Source organism: Ambystoma mexicanum, chromosome 10 (assembly GCF_040938575.1).
Source record: "Ambystoma mexicanum isolate Mex_15411 chromosome 10, UKY_AmexF1_1, whole genome shotgun sequence".
NCBI classification, from domain to species: domain Eukaryota; kingdom Metazoa; phylum Chordata; class Amphibia; order Caudata; family Ambystomatidae; genus Ambystoma; species Ambystoma mexicanum.
Window position 1 is genome coordinate 266,999,317 of NC_090932.1, and position 19,038 is coordinate 267,018,354.

A 19,038-nucleotide genomic window follows, 5' to 3' on the forward strand; every position below is an offset into this window, starting at 1 on the left:
TTACCTGTCGACGGGTAAGTGGAATAAATGACAATGACTGAGGTGTTGATTGTTGTGAACTGTCAGAGACATTTGCAGCGTGTAAACTCGGGTGTTCCTCTGATATGTTATTTACTACCACAACTTCATCAGATAACATTACAGGAGATATACCCACCAGTGGTTTGTATCGAGAAAAATCCTCCAATTGAATTAGGTCTACTGTGTTAGAGTGAATGAACAAGACCTCATCTGTATGAATATCAGTACTATTATTTAGATTCATAAATTCCATTGTCTCATCATTGACTTGACCTATGATTTTTAGAACCTCGTAAGCTTCTCTTAATGTATGTTGAGCAGAGACTGAACATCCATTTACGTTTCCTTCAGCTTGCTTTAGCTCACCTATTCCCCCCAGTTTCTACTATGGGATCACATTGTATAGATGCAGTCTCCCCTGTCATATCTGAGAGTCCTGGCGCGCTCACCAAGGATCCTGCATCTTCTGGAACAGGTTTTTTTAGGGCTAAGATTTTGTCATTGATTCTTATATCAAGCACAGATGGCTTTTCCGTTTCCCCTTTTTCATCACCTGAGTTCCATCAAAATTACAATACATGCGTATATCATTTCATTGACACTGTCCGACGTCATGATTTTTATAGATTTTTTTATCCGCCATCACGATTATCCTTCTTTTTTGTAACAGCGTTTTTTCGTATGTGAACTCCTTGCAAGGGTTATATGGAGGTATACCGGATTTCATTGAGTATAAAGGTAAGGCCATACCGGTAAATAGCTTCAGCACGTCGTTAAAATGTTGTTATGTGCCTCTGTCACAGGGTCAAATTTTAGGTTTCAATCTCCTTCTAAGTTGTGCAGAAGTAGCAGTGATTAGATTTTACTACTATTTTTTGTTGTTGTTGACAAAAGCAATAGAAAAGGCTATGCAGGCACACAAATTTGGAAGCAAGGAAAAATGAAAAAAAGAAAAGAACAAAACAACAAAAGTCGAGCTGTATAGAACGCCAAGCCTACTCACAGCTTCTCTTCGCTGCAGCTAGGCATTGGACAAATAAGGACAAGCGCTGCAACTGCTATAGTTAACTGGCACTCAGTCACCGGTCACAAACAGCACAGTTTAAACCGCTACAGCATTCGTTTACACAAGCTCACGGTTGCAACTAACAAGCAATTAATAAAGTGAAAGCTTGCGGGCAGATTGGATATCACTATTGCAAGTCAAAGGGAAACTCAAACGCTACAAGGACAAGACGTGCAAATGCCTTGCTGTAAAAGTCCGACTTTGCCAGCACGCCTTGTTATAGCCTCTCGTCACTATAAATCACGCCCTGATTTAGTACATGCGCATATGGAAAAAGTAAGTAAGTTTAACAAACTTTCATCATTAACCACAAATAACTAAGAGGGCTTTACCGTCCTCCACCCCTTCCAACACAGCCCAAGACAACCGCAGACAGCCCTTTCAAAACAATAGTACTTCAAAAAGTGCCCTGATATTAAGTATAGAGCATGGTTTTTATGTGTAAGGTTTACATTGTTTCCAACAAATGAAATTTTGGGGACACACCAGAATACTGTAAGAGGTCAGAGACTATGCAGATTTGCAAGGATCCAAATGTAGCTGAGAGCTTGAGACACTTGTTTGCATATTGTTCCTCTTTGGCAGGGGTCTGCAACCGTTGACCCTCCAGATGTTTTGAACTACAATTCCTATGATATCTGGCTATTGGATACACTGGTTAGGGATGATGGGACGTGTAGTCCAAAATGTCTGGAAAGCCAAAGGTTGCAGACCCCTGCTCTTTGGCATCAGTGAGACAGTAACATTTTGCTAAATTATTTTATATTCTTTTTTAAATTTGATCACCTCATCTGAACTGTAGAATAGAGTTCTAACTGCCTATCATATAACATTAACTCTAGGCGCCATCAGATATAATGGAAAATGTTTCTAATTGCAATTAACTACTAAGTAATTCTTACTATGTTTTTTATAATTAAGATTTTTAAATGTGATTGTTCTGTTTGTCTTTTTAAATGTTAATGTGATGTATTTCTTCCTTCCTTTTTGGTTTAGGCTATTAGGTTGCAGTGCCATCTATAAGCCAAAGCTATTGCCTTAGGGTACATATAGGGAGAATGGCATATGAGATGGGGCACACAGCTAGATGGTGTTGCTTGGCTATTTGACCACCCATTGATTGGCCATGAGCATGCTGATCCCTTTGGCAATTCCCACCCAGTTCCTGTCCCTCCCAAAACACCTGCTCATGGGAACTCTTGGAGCTCGTTTTAATCATACCTTAATAGCAGACATTGCACTCTTAAGTGGTTGCCAGTGTTTTTTTCAAATCAGTCTTCTGAGAGCTGGGGGCTGTAAACATGATGCTGGTGTAAATAGAATTTCCACCAGGTCTGCCTTCAGCCACTCGATTTATAAGCACCATGTGGTTCTCATTACGAGGTTGGCAGTAACCTGCCGGTGCTACCAGTGGGTTGCCGACAACCCTGTAACACTGTTTCCGCTGCCGGAGATCCCGGTGCCATTAGGACTCTCTAGGAGTGGGGAGACGGTAGCACCTGTGCTTCTGTGAAAATTGTGGCTACCAGGGCCGATGCACCTGGAAGGTCAGACCCTGGCGGGTACAGAGGCTCCAGCAGGCACAGTTGTAGTCTGCCGGTCTGTAATGGGTTCCGGTACGTTGTTATCAGCACCCTTAATTCTGGACCAGCAGACTTGTAAAAAGGCCCACTCCTTTACTGAGGTCCTGTTCAAATCAAGCATTGGCAAATCCAGCAGTTTTGGCTTGTGCATACATTTTAGGCTTGTGCAAGGCCCTGATAATATATGCCGAGATACTCTGCAAATGCTACCATCAATGGCCAGTTAATACCACTATGGCAGTGCTCTGCAAGTGCCTATCCCTGGCCAATGCAAAAGCCTGCACTGTTGTCCTTGCCAATGCTTGGGTTTTGTTGTTGTGTTGTTTATAATTAGTGAAAGGTTTGATTAGCAAGCCACATCACACATTTTTCTTTTTTTTTTAATGCCCTTTAGAAATTGCCATCACTGTTTAGGAGGTAAAAATGTACAAATAGCATAGAAACGTGAATGCAAATTGTGCTAATTTCTATACGAAGCAGAACAATGCTGGAAATGGTCTGTGCAAACCCCTTTCTGTACCCGTTTCTGCATTTCCCTTTCTACTGGGGAGAATAGATGCAGTAGAAATAGATGCGTGACTGCTGCATCCAAGTGTGTGTACATTCATGAACAAAGGATGTGATTTTTGATGCGGCACCCGCTCATGTGGCATGCCCCCCACACAAAATCTGCAGACAGTAAAAATCTTCCAGTGCAAAGACCTCATTTTAAGAATATCATTCAACCAGCAAAATGTAGAGTGTTCATTAACTTGAAAGAGCAACAGTTGCTCTCAAAGACAAAACATTAATGTTCTCATTTTGTGCAAATGTGTTTTGTTTGGCTATCCTGAAAACCTATGTTTAATTAAGCCGGTGAGTTGGAGTTCTAGACCCCTTTTCGACATTGTATTTTCTAATGATCATCAGCACAAGAATGGAAAAGCAATCTCAAAATTATTTCCTCCATTTTTGCTAAGTGGCTTATTTTGCAAGATTCTGATCAATGAAATCTTCTTAATGGACTGGTCATAACAGCTTTGAAGTGAACAGGTTTGAAGTATTGACAATTCAATTACAATGATTTCAAAACAAAACTGGGCCGAAGTACAACACCTTGATCTGAAATAATTAGCTATACATGTATACACCTTTCAGTCCATTTTATATCTACCTGACATCATTAGACATGGATCCTGGAGAATCACAAAATAGAAAAATATTATATCCGCACCCAGGGAAGGGCGCTCAGCCAATCAGGTGGCTGGAACAGCAGGCAAGAATCCACATTCTCCACCCACTGTTCCAGCCACCCAAGGCCCTTCCCCGGGTGCTACCACTTTTACATTTATTTTAAAAGTTGGGATGCAACCCAGAGCCTCGCCCTGTTGCCTTCCCACCCCCCCCAAAACAATCACCACCCCCTCCCTCCCCACTTACCTGTCAGACCAGAGCTTTGTGCTCTGGTCCCGCTGCTCCACCCGTCTCCCACCCACCACAATCGAAAAGGAAAAGGGACACAGTCCCTTTTTCCTATGGCGGCAGCCATCTTTGTTTCTTTTTTCCCCACTGGGGATAATCTATGTAGGAAAAATAACACATACGTACCCTGGTTAAACCCTAGGTGTGAATGGCTATTGTGTATTAGCTCACAGCCCTCGCCTTGGCTGGGGTGGCAGGCCATTGCCAGCCATGGACGCACTCCACATCATGGGTGATAGCCATAATCTCAGCCTATCGTGCTAATGTTCAGAGAAATTACATCATTGACCAGCTTGGTGGCTAACATGTGTTTTTCGAAAGCCCAGGTACTGTCACCTTTCCATACAAGTAAATATTTTCATCAGTTCCATGATTGATTTGCTTTATCAAGTTCTTCTCAAATACTAAAGGATGAAATGCTCCCAATAGGCATGCAGCGTCCTGGAATTTTTCATAATAATGGCAAATATATGTTTTTCTTCTGGACGGCAGGTACTCATAAACGTTGACTTTATCACAAAGATTCATCATAAGCAAAATACCTGTGAATAGGCAATACAAAATAAAGTATTAGAATTAAATGTGATTCAGAAATAGTCCAAATCTATAGATCAAAGGGGTGTGGTCGATAGCAGAAACAAGGTTATCCAAAGGTGTTCAGTGGGAGCATGAAGAACAAACTCGGAAGATAAACAAACAGAAATCTGTTTATTTCAGGTAAACTTGAACTTTTAGAAATGTGTAATTGATTATTAAATTCTGGAACTGCTTTTCAATATTATTTTATTTTATTTATCAAAATGTTAGCAGGCTTTAAAACCATGAAATCAACAGGTTAAGTCAGACCAAATTAATATTAAATACAAACAAGTAATACATGTTTCACTTCATTATAAAAGCTAAAATAATCTATACATATATGATTATACAACCCCCTTGTAAAATCACCTCATCAAACCAGTATTATCAATGTATAATGTTTTCTTAATTATGTCATTCAGCCATTTCTCTCAATACACTTTTAGCTTATACACTAAAAGTGTTCTTGAGTTTAAGTACTTGATTGACAAAGTCTGCACATCCTTACATTATAGAGTAGGTCAATCTATCTCCATACATTCACATGAACAGAAAGACTTTCTACTCTAAAATATAAGAACAAGTGTCTCATCTTTTCTTCTGACAATTCAAAAAGCATGTTGTTGGTAGATCCTATTTCATGCCCATCTGTTAGGAGATCAGTACATATTTTCATTTTTCTTTTTAACATAAATCCTTTCTCCATCATAAACTGATTATAATTTAATTTCAGCTGCAATTCATTATTTCAGATCATATTTTCAATTGATTTAAAAAATAACTTCCTTTTAATCCAATTGATCTTATTTCTTATCATTAGTCTCATTTCTTCACGGCTGATCCAAGTAACTTCAATAAGACATTCCCATATAATTTTCTTTAAACAATTATTCTTTGACTTACTCATTTTTAAAATAAACGTTACAATCAAACCTTCAATTGTATTATCAAGTGGAATTAGCTGCATTTTTGAAACCAGATTGCTTCAATTGATAAAGATTGTCTTCATTGAAAAAAGCTTTTTTTAAACTATTTTATTTAAAGGTAAGACCAGTACTTATTATGACATTATAGGTAGAACCAAAGTTTGCAATACAGTAAAAAAAAAAGAGTTGCAAAGGAAATTATCCACAGGAAACTTACATAAAGTTCACATAAATTCTCTATATAGCTGAACAAAATCAATAACCTCATTTTCTGAACCCTCTTCTGCTTCCCCCTTTGTTGAATGTTCCCACTGTTTGAATGCAGGAACGCAAGTGAAACCGTATGGCCTACAGTAGGTCAAAGTGCACTATGATTTTAGGCTTGTTTGTGAATTGGGGGTGTGCTTGTGTGTATTTGATGCAGGGGAGTGTTGGGAGGCACTCCAAGGTATGCCAGAGTGAGGCTGGGGGTCTGCCGACTTCGAGGCCTCAACACCCTTCCCTAGAACAAACAGAGGACTCATCCAACGGCAAGTGCAAACTGCAGTTTATTACAAATAAAACCAACAGGGATCAATACAAGAAAACAGGAATTCTCTGGTACATCTCATCGTTCCAATACATGCTCCCTAGTTTTGTTGTGATATTGCGTCTTCACCTGGGCCCTTCCCCAAAAAACCTATCAGCACGAGGTATTGGGTATTGAGAGTTCTATAATCTATACGGTCACCTACAGATGTTATTCTACTGGATTTTGCATGACAGGTGGCTGGCCTGTCCCATCCCCAAGAAACTATCTATTACATTGATGCAGAGTAGTGGTCTTACCATTTGTTTGTGCCCCCTGCCATCCACCCCCCGGGTTTCTAAGCTGTGATTGGTTAGAGCTGATCCCCCAGGCCTGGGACTCGATCGAGTTCTCAACTCGCTGTGCACCTCTTCAAGGAGATGTGAACTATTATGTGTCTGTATTGTAACTTGTGTGTACCACCTGGATATTTTGGGAATGATTTGGTAGAAAATTAAAAGGTTATTAAGAAAACATAAACACGCTGTTTTCAGCTGCAGCGTGAAAACCGCTTGGCACATTTGGACCAAATAAGGAACAATTTAGGCACAAAGCATTGACTTAATTTCCTTGGTTTGAGGTAAATCCATCTAGTTGTTAAAATATTTGACACAGAACGGGGTACACTCTGCGCCTTAAAACCTTTATATCAGACGTGGAGCTTTGCAGCAGAGAGGTTGAGAGAGGCTAATATCTTTTGACGGATTTGTCAAAGACCTCCCCCAAGCTGGAGGTTTTGAGAGCAATTTGTTAAAAAATAAAAAAGTAATTAAGAAAACCTACTCAGCCTACTCAAATACATTTTTCCATAGAGAAAAAGTGCACTTTTTGAATAGCCATAACGCGAAAACTGCTTGGCTGATTTGGACCAAATAAGAAACAATTTGGTCACAAAGACCCCCAAACGGCTCCAAGCCTTCCCTCCCATTCGCCACACTTATCTGCACCCCCTGTCACTTGCCCTTGGAGTCCCTATTACACTTCCTGCTTCCTCTGCCTTCCCTCCCACCTTAGCATTTTTTTGCAAACCGGCACTTCACTCGCCCTTTTTTCCAGAGGGCATCTTGTTATGCACTTACACGTTCATAATGTCGCAACGCCTATTAGGACTGTTATTTCTCCCCTGTTGCACTCCCTTTTTTTGTCTTGTGATGCCTATGACTACCATTTGTTGTATAGGTGCCTTACAAATAAACAATAAAATAAAATAAAGCATTGACCTAATTTACTTGACTGGTTTGGTGTAAATCCATCCAGTAGTTTTTAATATATTTGAGAGAGACATGGGGGTGCCCCATGTTCCTTAAAATCTTTATATACATCATTTTTGGTGTTTTGCAGGAGAGAGTGTGAGAGGCTTTTTCAGAAATGCAAAACTGCCTTTTTTTTGCTCAGTGTGAGTGATTCTGTGATATTACCGGAAGAAGCCGCAGATGAAATAACTTGAAAGGCTATTTGAAGGATCGCAAAAGGATGGCAACAAACTTAGGAATTTACTCCCCCGCGACCTTACATAGGGCCTCATCACTAGTTCGGCGGTAACCCATAAAATCGACAGTAACGCTATAAGCGCCGAATTTAAGGGTCCGTCGGATCACAAGTCCAGATACTGCCGGCGCCATTACAGCCGGCGCAAGTACAGCCGGCTGTACATGCATCGGCTGTAAAAGCGCCAGTAACCAATTGCGCTAAAACATTGCAATCACGAGTCCGGCGTAGGTGCAATTAGTGCCAGAAAAGTGGCGGACAAACCACCGAAAATACCCCCAGCAAAATGCTAGAGGTAAAAGAACACAGGCCACAGCAATAAGGGCCCAGGTGAAACCAATGCAAATCAGAGGCCTACAAAGGAGCCACCCATGCACAACACACCCTCCCCAACACCATTCCACCAGCAGGAGCAGGGAGGAGACTGCAATAAGGGCCCAGGTGAAACCAATGCAAATCAGATGCCTACAAAGGAGCCACCCATGCACAACACACCCTCCCCAACACCATCCCACCAGCAGGAGCATGGAGGAGACTGCAATAAGGGCCCAGGTGAAACCAATGCAAATCAGAGGCCTACAAAGGAGCCACCCATACACAACACACACTTCCAAACACCATGCTGCCATTTGGAGCTGGGAGCTTTGATGTGGACTTCTACCTGCTGCGCCTGGAGCTACAGAGGCCAGCCAACCAGGCCAGGGCACTGGGAGCGCAGGGGGTGGTGGGGATGAGGAGGAGGAGAGGAGAGCAGCACCAGCAAGGTGGTCAGCTATCCACAGGGTCAGGCCAACACCCTGGGCCCTGACTGATGGATAGTCAGTGACTGAATATCGTCTGGACAGAGCAACCATCACCCAGTTGCTGGACACAATCCAGGCTGACATCGGCAGCCGTATAGCCATCAGCACAGCAGTACCTCTGCTAGTGAAGCTCGTGTCTGTGCTACAATTCTTCGGGACTGGCAGCTACCAACACACCGTTGCCATGGTGCATGGCATGGCCCTGTCCACATTCAGTGCCATGCTGGGACAGGTGCTGGATGCACTGTTGATCCATGTGAATGAGCACATTGCATTGCCAGCCACACAGGCACAGGTGAACCAGCTGAAGGGTCAATTCCATGTCATTGCCCAAGTTCCGAATGTAATAGCAGCCCTGGGCTGCACACATGTAGCACTTGTACGACCCGAGGCACATAATGCAGCCTACAGAAACCAGAAACATTACCATTCCCTGAATGTGCAGATGACATGTGGCCCTGACCTCACCTTAAACCACTGCTGTGCCCGCTACCCAGGATCCACCCACAACTCCATGGTCCTGCACAACAGTACCCTGCCAACGTATATGGAAAGGCACAGAGGGCACAACACATGGCTGTTGGGTGAGTACAAATGTATACCATAATGCATGTTAATTCACAACTGATGGGGCTGGTCACACACAATGAAATCCTTGAATGTCAATAGGCAGCACCATCAGTGCAGCATTTCCAATCAAGCACCTTGCACAAGAAACCTTGGACATGTCCAACAGAGCAGAAAACACCCATTCTGGATGTAAAAGACATGTGGCAGCACAGTGACATATGGAAGGCCTACCACCACAAAGCCTCCTTTGTGAGTAGCACTTGGCTTCCAACACTGACACAGTACAGACATCCCACCCTGCCCACCCGACAGTCATGCAAATGTAACACAAAAGTCACCACATCCACAAATGCAGCACACATAAGCATTCTGAGTAATGCCAATGTACATCCCACAAACCCTGTCCCCTGAATGGCCAATGAAATGCCTGGAGATATTATTGCAATGATGTGATTGCATGTTTGTACTTGTTTACATGATCATGCACTTTGCTCTTTATTGAAGCCTGTTCTTGGTTTGTTGTCTCCTCACACCTACATCAACACTCCTGCCAGTCTATTCAATTATTTTTAAAATTTTGTGTATACTTGTGAATATTTTACTCATATTTAAAGATGGGCAACAGATAATAATGCCGCCGGCTGAGAGAGTTGTGAGAGTTCTCACCAGTCGGTGAAACCATAGAGTTTGTAGGTAAACATTAATATGGTGAATTGTGTTCACCAATTTTTGTTTTTGAATAATTAGCATTTTGCATTGTATTGAACAATGGTTCCTTCTTTTGGTGTCTTCTCTCACCCCTATAATTAATTTGCCTGAGATTTTTAGAATTTAGCCTATCCATTTGAGTATTTTACTCATGTTGAAATATGGCTGCTAAGTTGTGCTTCTCAGCACATGGCTGGATGATATAGTTGTGGTAGTTGTCACCAATAGATGGAACCATAGAGCTCTACTCATACACAAATGGTTTGGTTTTTGCTGCATGCTCTGCATGAACAAGCACCCAGTTGGGGTGCAAAACCCATCACATTGCTTTTCTCCCGGAAATGCCTGAATATACTTTATATGGTCTTTTAAACTTTGGAGTCCTCAGATTGCAGCTGAGAACGATCTCGTCGTGTTTGTGCCATTTTTTAGGGCCTGCAGTTGCAACTCTGTAGTTATAGTTAAGTTGCTTATAAGAGACGTTTTTGAGTGGTTTATAACTTCGGTGCTATTCAACGAATCCTCACCAAACTTTGCAAAAAAGTATATGGCCACTTGCAAAGTTTGGTGCAGTTTTGTCAAGGGGGGGGGGGGCAAAGTTATATGGGGTTCCCAAAACATTTGATATCCTCATAGACATGATGGGAAAACAATTTCCTTGTGGCTACAGCCCAAACCGCTGGATGGATTTGCACCAACCTTGTGTGAGGAACAGCGGCTTGGTCCCAAGACCATGCTTTTAAAATCTTTAGGTAAATCCATCCAGTAGTAAACAATTAGCAATATCTACTTCCAGTCTGTGGAATCATTTTGTGGTTCGCTGTGCACGGACACCCCTAGACCAATAAGGGGGTACCATGGTGTTCACAGGCATGACTATTAGTTGTTTAAAAATATAAATGTGTCAAGAGTATAGTTGTGAGGGTGGTTAATGTGTATATTAATGGGGACATGGTTGTTTGGGTGTGGCAATGGCTAGAATGGTTGTATAGTTGTGGCGAACAATAGTAAAAACATATGAGTGTGTCATGTCATTCGAAGGTGCAATGTGCGTATTTTTTATATGGTTGAGAATCTGGATACTGGCCGCGGACATAGTAATATGTGTACAGTAATAATAGCTACTTTAGGAGGAGTATACAGTATTTTAATATGGTGGAAGAATATTATTGAAGTGTATAAAGTATATATAACAGCGGTTGAAATGTACGAAAGAAGTAGTGAAACTATGTTACCTGCTGGCCTGCCCCCGCTTCCCACAAACCCCATCGCCACACCCTTCCCATGCATAATCCAAACTCTCAAACAAACACACCTGCTATTTAAGGGAATGTTTAGTGTAGTGCACTGAAGTGTAAGGTTCTACTTCTTCCTATGCTTTTATTTTAAAACGAAACCAATGGTTTCTTTTTTTAATTAAAAGTATAGGAACAGTAAAACCTTTTTTTAAAGTAGAGGAGCACCACTCCTAACTGCACCCTACCACTTTGACCACTGATTTATAATACTACCTGAAATGTGAATACTGAGCATGGCTTCAATAGTTTGTTCTCAGTCTTTTTGCGTAGAGTAGTATTTTGATTGAAATTGATAGTGGTGATAGATGCTTTGTTGACTATTGTAGGAAGGCTGTAATCTGTGGTTATGTCTCTGTAAATAAAAATATATAATTTTTTACACAACATACTTTGAAACATTGAATTCCATAAAGTTGTACATACAGATTTTCTTTATTGGCCCCCATAAATAGTACATTGCATGTACTATGTTTGGTGCAACATGTGTGTGTGGTACACGGTTGTTGTAATTACAAGTAGTAATCGTTGGGTCATTTTAAAAACATCTATGGTGGATTGAACAAACCCTACTGTATACAGATACAGGTTGTGGCATTTGCATGGTTTTAAAGTTTACTTGTTACAAAATACAAGTATGTGTTTGAAGTAGTTAGATGCATATTGGCGTTTTATAACTGTATTGGATATAAAAGTGCTATTGTAGTCCTATGGATGTATTTTGTAAGTAGAAGTGTGATGGCATGTTTGAAGTGTGTTGTAATGAATGGTATGTTTAAAGTAGTTAGATACCCATTGGCATATTCCAACTGTATATTGCAGTGCTGTTTAGTGAGTACATTTGAGTTTCAAGAATATTAGGTAGGCATTTGTTAGATTTTTTGGAAACCTATGTTTTTGAGTAACAGAAGTGTTGTTACATTCAAGCCAACCAATTCTTTTTTGACATATGCAGTATAGTGGCCTGAAGTGGTTGTGGCACCAATGTGGTATATTATGCCTACTGTTGTGTAGGTGTTCTTGCCGAGAGATACTTGTCTGTGTATAAAACTATTGAGCTTACATTTATTTTTGGTACCATTTTCATAGTACCTTAGAAGCATTAGTATGACATATTGTCCATATGAATTTATTTGTATGGGGGAGCGAATGTATGAATTGCAAAAAGAGAATAATATGCCATGATTGGCATTCTGCAGAATCTGGTGAAATGGAATGCATTCATAATTTGGTATGGATACATACTTTTTTTAAATTAACTTTCTAGTTTGCATGCAAACTTTTACATCGTATTTTATATCATCAAATATGACATAGATTTGAGTTCCCTAGGGGTTTAAGTGTCTTTGAGAGATTTAAAATATATTGGGGGTCATTATGAGGTGGGCGGTAAGGGATACCAGGCACTGGTAAGGAGACCGGTGCCGGTAATCCCTTACCTTTTCCGAGGTCCCTTAGTGGGTGCCACCTGGAACGGCTGGTCTGACCATCCGTTCTTTACGGGACCTGTTAAGGAACCAGGGCACTAATAATGGGCTTGCAAGTCGCGAGCCCGTTATTATCGCCCTCTGCATTCCCACTGAGCCCTATGGGGGCTCAAATGGGAATGGGGAATGGTTTTTGCAATGGGGACTTACCGGTCCCGCCAAGGTCGGACTAGACCGGTAAGTCCCCATTGCACAACACCGGTGCCGGACCCATTATTGGTGGCAGTCATGGCGCAAATAGCGCCATGACTACCACCAATCTCGGAATGAGGCCCATTGTCCAGGTTAACAATTTTCTTTGGCCGTAATAAAAGTCAAGAATTGAATTACCATGTTGATCATCCTTTTATTTTTGCCAGAGATTATCTGAAGCCACATTTCATCTTCTCCATAGCTTGTTCTTTGGTGGTTCATTGTGTTGGTAAACTGGATCCTGCGCTCAGATATAACGGGATATTTCATTAAAATGTGGTAAATCGTTTCTTCCTGATTGTTTTGTTTGCAGAATTGGCAAAACTCTTCCTTGTCTGTTATTTGTTAGCTGCTTAGTATTCTCTGGTGGGTAATATGTTGAGGCGAAGTCTTAGGTAGAGATCTCGAATTATTCTGGATGGAAATCTTACCAGGTATGGCGGTAGTTCATTGAGGGCTCTGGTTTCTAGCTCAGGAATTATGTTCATTTTGTAAGAAGCCTTATCTTGAATAGTTTTTATCCAATTGTTCTCTTTGATTCTCTTATTTACTTCCAAAGGTCTGTTGATCAATGTCTCAGCTGAAATATAATTTTGGTTGAGAAGGAATTGGCAGGCTTCTTTCCATGTGTTCATGGTGGGAGACTTCGAATTTTCCTTCGCTTGTATCAAGATCTTGATTGCTGGCGTATCATCGTTGTTGATGGTCTTTCAGTAAACCTCTAGTTGTTTCCAGTTTCTGATTGAATCAAGTGATTGGAGTGCCAGTTTGTATCGTATTCTGGGCAGCGGGAAAGATGGAGCTAGTGAGAGTACCTTGTGCCAAAATATGCCTTCTGCCAAAGTCCAAATGTTATGGGAGATGTTGAGTAGAGTTTCGCTCCTGTGTAACAGTATTGCAGCGACTTTCTGCCTATAAAAGGCTATGAGTGGTTTCATCGTGTAGGCACCGTATTTTCTGTGGATGATCATACCTTGCCTAGCTAGGGTAAGTGCTCTATTTATTCGGTGGATGGTCCAGTTCTGTTCAATGTGGGACTGATTGAGCCAGATGTCAAGATATTTGGTCTCCTTGACTACTTCAAGTTTTTTCCAGTCTATGTGTATCCTTAGAGACGCAGTTTGCTTGCTGGTACAATGGCCCAAAGACATTACTTGAGTTTTATTTGAGTTTATTTTCATGTCGTTTCCCTTTATGAAGTTTTCAAGCCAGTTCAGTCTTTTTTGAAGGCCGACTTGGGGCTTGTCCATGATCAGGATGTCGTTCGAATATAGTATGTAGGGGACATGTGTCACATTCAGTCTCGGGGGATTAGTGACGGGATAAATTGATTTTTGCCAATGTCAAGAAGATAGAAATTAAAAAAGGTGGCAGCAAAGGGGCACCCTTGTTTAGGTCCATTGGTCATATTGATCACGGAGGATAGAACTCCATCATTGGTCAATCGGATTTTTATGGTGGTGTCGCTGTATAGAGCGTTAATGTGTTCTAGTAGCTTGCTGGGGCAGTTCTGTTGTTGGAGTTTTGTTCACAACTTACTTCTATTGATGCTGTCAAACGCCATTTGGAGATCGAAGAAATGGTGTGGAAATTGGTCCGGGTACTGAATGATTCTTGTTTCAGTACATTGACTATCAATAGATTGATGTTAGTGCCAACATTGCTGGTGAATCCAGTCTGTCGAGGGTCTTGCTTGTTGTTTCTCTTGGACCATTCGTTGAATCTTTTCACCCGGATGGAAGCAAAGATCTGTCCTATTGGGTCAAGCATTGCCAGTGGGTGGTAGTTTGTAGGCTGTTTTCTTTAGCCTTTCTTGAAGACCGGGACTATGAGGTATGTGTTTACTTTTGGAATTTAAAGTGAAGGTGTGAGTGCAGACTTTGGCCCAGGCTTCTGGCTGTCTTTTGATGATGTTGTTGCTTAAGCCATTGGGCCCCAGTGCACTTGAAGCATTTAATCGTCTGTATGTAATATATGAGGATTTCGTTGCGGTCCCATTGATTATACCAGTCTTTGTTGTCAGGGTTCAAATTGTTAATGTCACTTTCGTGATCCTGATGGGTGTTGTATAGCGATTGAAAATTATCTACCTAGTCGCTCTCGGGCACGTCCATGATCAGTCGATATTGAAGGACATGGTTTTGATTGAGCATGGCCCATAAGTCCCTGGTGTTTCTCTTGTTCAATGCTTTTATCATAGATTCTGCATTGTTTTGTGCAATTGTTGCTTGATGTTTTTGAGCCAGTTTCTATATTTTTGTTTGAATTTTTTCATTGTCTTTGTGCATTCTGTGGGATCTGTTTTCTTGGTTATTCTTAGAGACTTCCTTAGCTCTTTCTTCGCCTGGGCGATTACCTCATAGTAGGCGTGTGTGTGGTCCATTGTGTTGGACGTGCCCTGCTTACATTTCTGAAGATAAGGTATCAGTAGCCATGCATAGTTGATCTTCTCTTTGTCATCTTTTTTAGATGTTTTGAATATATCTTCCAACCCTTTCATCTTGTCATCTGGTATGCGGAGTCTATTTAGCATGGAGTTGATTTCTATATGTAGGTTTTTCATTTTGTCCATGCATTGATATGGGGCATTCCAAGTCATTAGAAGTTTGGCATGGTCCCTGTGTGTGTCAATCCTGATTTCAAGTTTTAGGATATTAGCATACAGGTTGGAAGCTCCGCGGAAGTCGGGTGCTTTAGAGTCTTTGCCCCTCCTCTCTAGCAAAAATGGAAAACACACTCCAGGTAGCTGGGAAAGAAAAAAGACAGCTTTTCACTCCAGGACTCTCAGAGACTCAGCACTGTCTCCGCTCTGCTCCATGAAAGTCGTGTGCTTTAGAGTGTTTGCTCCTCCTCTGTAGCAAAAATGGAAAACACACTGAAGGCAAATTTAGTTTATTGGGATGTTTTTGGTTTCTAGTACTTGTAGTAAGTCCATTAGGAATTCTTGTCAATCTTTCTGTGTGTTTATGGTCCATTTGACCATTCCTGCACATTAGTCTTATTCTTGCCTTACAACTGAGACACTATGGGTGCTGTAAGGATTAATTGTGGCATTTGTATGAAGGATGAGCATTTGCAAACATAACTGGTCTCAGCTGTTTAAGTAAATGTTGTGAACAATTGGTGGCAATGGAAAGAGAAGACTGATTGCTACATCTGCATAGCAATTTTCTCCAGTTGTGTTGCTAAATTTAAATGGACCAGAGAGTTGTGCCTTTGTATCCTTTGATGGCCCTGCAGTTGTTTATCAACAAGAGACATTTGTCTCTGTCTTTTATTTATTTGTTTATTTATTTTTATTTTTGTAATGCGCCACTCGCTTGTGTACCTCAGGGTGCACACAAATGACAAAAAACAAGACAGACAACACAATGAGTTGCAAGTGTGGGGTAAGCAAGGTAAGGTTCAACGTTTTGATGGAGTCTAGTTGTTTTTGGACTAGAGAGTTTTGTGCTTGTATAATTTGATGGACATGCAGTTGTTATTTGTTTTAGTGGTATTGCAGGATGATCTGTTATAGCTTCAATTCTTATTAGTTTTGTTTTTAAAGGTTCTGTATTTTTTAGGTAAAGTGTACACATCTAGATGGGGGGGTACAGTGCACATAGCCTGCTGTATTCTATACTGCAAGGAATGTCAGCATTGATTTTGTTTGTATCACAGTTAACATGGAATAGACCATCAAGTGTACAGAGACGTGAAAGTGCTACATAACTCAGACCTCCTTGGAAGACTGTACTGCCAATATCGATCAGTGTGTGGTCTAGCGTTAGACCTTGTGACTTGTGAATAGTGATAGCATATGCGAGAGGTAGAGATAATTGTTCTCTGCATACATACATGTCTTTGAAAAGAAGGAAATGCGATGTTCTTTTGACTTCTGCAAGTTTGTCAAAGTATATGTTGACAAACTGAATGTTGTTGTCATGTGGATATGTTTGGAAGCCAACACCGGTACTAATTGCTCCATTGACTAAACCTTGTTCTACGTCTAGTTTAAGTTTCAGAATTACTCTGCAGTTTAGACACTGAGTTAATCATTCTTCTAATCCAGCTGTGTTTCTTTCTTTTATTGTATGTGTTTGTTGGGAGGTTGGAGTTTGTAAGGTTTTCATTAATGTTTTCTAAAGTAACTGAATTTTTTTGAAGTTAACTTCAGTTCCGAGATATTTACTTTTGATGTGTTCTATTTCTCGAAGGAGTTCTTCGGATGTTCCATGTAGGAGAATGTTATTTCGTTTTTGCAGTTCTAGATCAGGTCTTTGTGCATAGTACAAACTATGGACAAGGTTTTGCATTTTACTAAACTATTTAGTTGTGTTCTTGCTTAAAGACACATAGGGAGTGTCATGCCGTGCACTTCTAGTTTGTCTGTGGAGGGGATATGCACTGTGGGTTGCGTTTCTTTTTTCAACATTGCATTGTTAAATTGGCTACAGCTTGCAAGTGTTGGTATTAAGAACATGCATTTTAGATTTTGCTGAGTTAATTGTTCCATGACATCAGGGGCTGATGCCTTTTGTCCATATAGGTCATGGATTATTCTAGTTTTTAAGATGGATTTTGGATCTTTAGTAACCAGACCAGTTCTAATGCTTTTTTAAATGTTAACATAGCTTAGATTTGCAGACTGAGGCATGTTTTAATTTAGTTCTCTGAAGCAAAAATGTCGCCAGAAATGTACATTTCAAACGCTGCCAAGTGTATTACGCCATTGTTTGTGTCCTCATGTTCTGAAAATGGGTTGACGTTTTACTGGCGTTAACTGTAGGAGATCTGTGAAAACAATCATGTGTTTTCATCCAAACCGTTTTTCGTAGTTGGATTGTAGGACTTCCTGCATTCTGAGATGAATTAAAGCCAGCATGAGGTTGGAAACGATGCTAACTTCATCAACCAGGAGGACTTTCATTTGTTGCAGAATTCTGCATAGTTCAGTAGCAGCTTCTGCTGACAATTTGTAATATTCTAATTGGTTTTGGTGTTCTACTGGGAGGAGAAGTAGTCAGTGTCAAGTTACACCTCCTATGTTGTAGTCAGTTAGACCTGTGGGGCTGTTACAACAACTTAAAAGTTGTAATTTGTTAACTCTTGTAGACATTTGCTGATTATTTTAGTTAAGAAGGTTTTGCCAGAACCAGCTTCCCCACTTACATACAAGAGCAGAGGTTTATAATGTTTACAGCTACAAGTTTGTGTTTCATGTTTAAGTCCATATTCAATTTCTTCAGTGACTTATAGGCAAATGGTGAGTTCTTCATCCTTTAGCTGTGATTTGAGCACTGACAAATCTTCAGATAGTTTAGATTGATACATGGTGTTTTCTCACCCTGTCATGGCTATTTCTGCTTCATTTTGAATGAGTGGTTCCCCAAGTGGTTCATGTCTTCCTGTAATAGAAGGTTGACTGCCTTCAGGGGTGTCTTTATCTACTAGAGGTGCAATTTCTTCCTATGGTTGACCTTCATTGACCAACTTTGTTTGTATTGTTTAAAATTGACATTTGTTATACTGCTTTCATTTGCCTTGAATACATGTGTCATGGTCACCTAATAAATCTTCTTCTTTTCGCCAAGATTTTAAAAGTTGCAGTAGAGCCATTTAATAAATGCCTCTATGTTCAGGTACAGCGTACAGGTACAGTGTTGCCCACTAATTTTAGTACTATGGTTCGTTTGACTAATATTGATGCTCACTGCATTTTTTATCAATTCACAGTTATTTATAACCCATGCTCATGTTTTTGTAACTGAGACATGGCTGACCGATATGTACACTCTGGCTCTGTCTCTTGCTCTTCGGGAGGTTTACAGTATTATTTAATTGGACTGGATTTCTTCCCATCCTTGTGGGGGAGTAACAGTCATATTAAGGACAACTTTTCAATTTCTCCTGATTCCTTTGGACCATAAGTTGAGTATGGAACCACTGCTAGTCTACTTCACAGTGTCGGCATCAGTTTCTTGGCACGTCTTGCTTGTACATCACCACCAGGCCCATATTTGGTGCTTCGTAATCCCTTTCTAGACTTTGTAGCAGCACTGCAGGTGACATTTGTGAACCTTGTGGTCTTGGGGGATTTTAATATGAGTTTCAACATCCCAGAGGTACCAGCATTAGCCCCATTTGTTGAGGCTCTGCCAGATCAGGTGCTATTGCAATCATTATGTGAACCAACTCACACTCAAGTGGCAACTTGATGTTATTTTTTCATCTGAAATCTGAAACCAGCATTTCCGTTGTCTCAGGGAAACGGATGCTTTGGTCAGATCATGAACTCAAACCCGTTCA

General features: G+C 40.7%; 1 protein-coding gene across 3 annotated transcripts in view; it reads right to left on the reverse strand.

Annotated features, from left to right (window-relative positions):
* Positions 1 to 4,181: 4,181 nt before the first annotated feature.
* Positions 4,182 to 19,038, reverse strand: part of LOC138493162 (beta-galactoside alpha-2,6-sialyltransferase 1-like) — a 648,815-nt gene continuing 633,958 nt past the window's right edge. For all 3 annotated transcript variants that reach the window (XM_069620349.1, XM_069620347.1, XM_069620348.1), the window contains one exon: positions 4,182 to 4,673. In XM_069620349.1, coding sequence (XP_069476450.1) covers positions 4,432 to 4,673 — 242 coding nt within the window. In that variant the 3' untranslated portion in view covers positions 4,182 to 4,431. The remainder of the gene's footprint in view (positions 4,674 to 19,038) is intronic.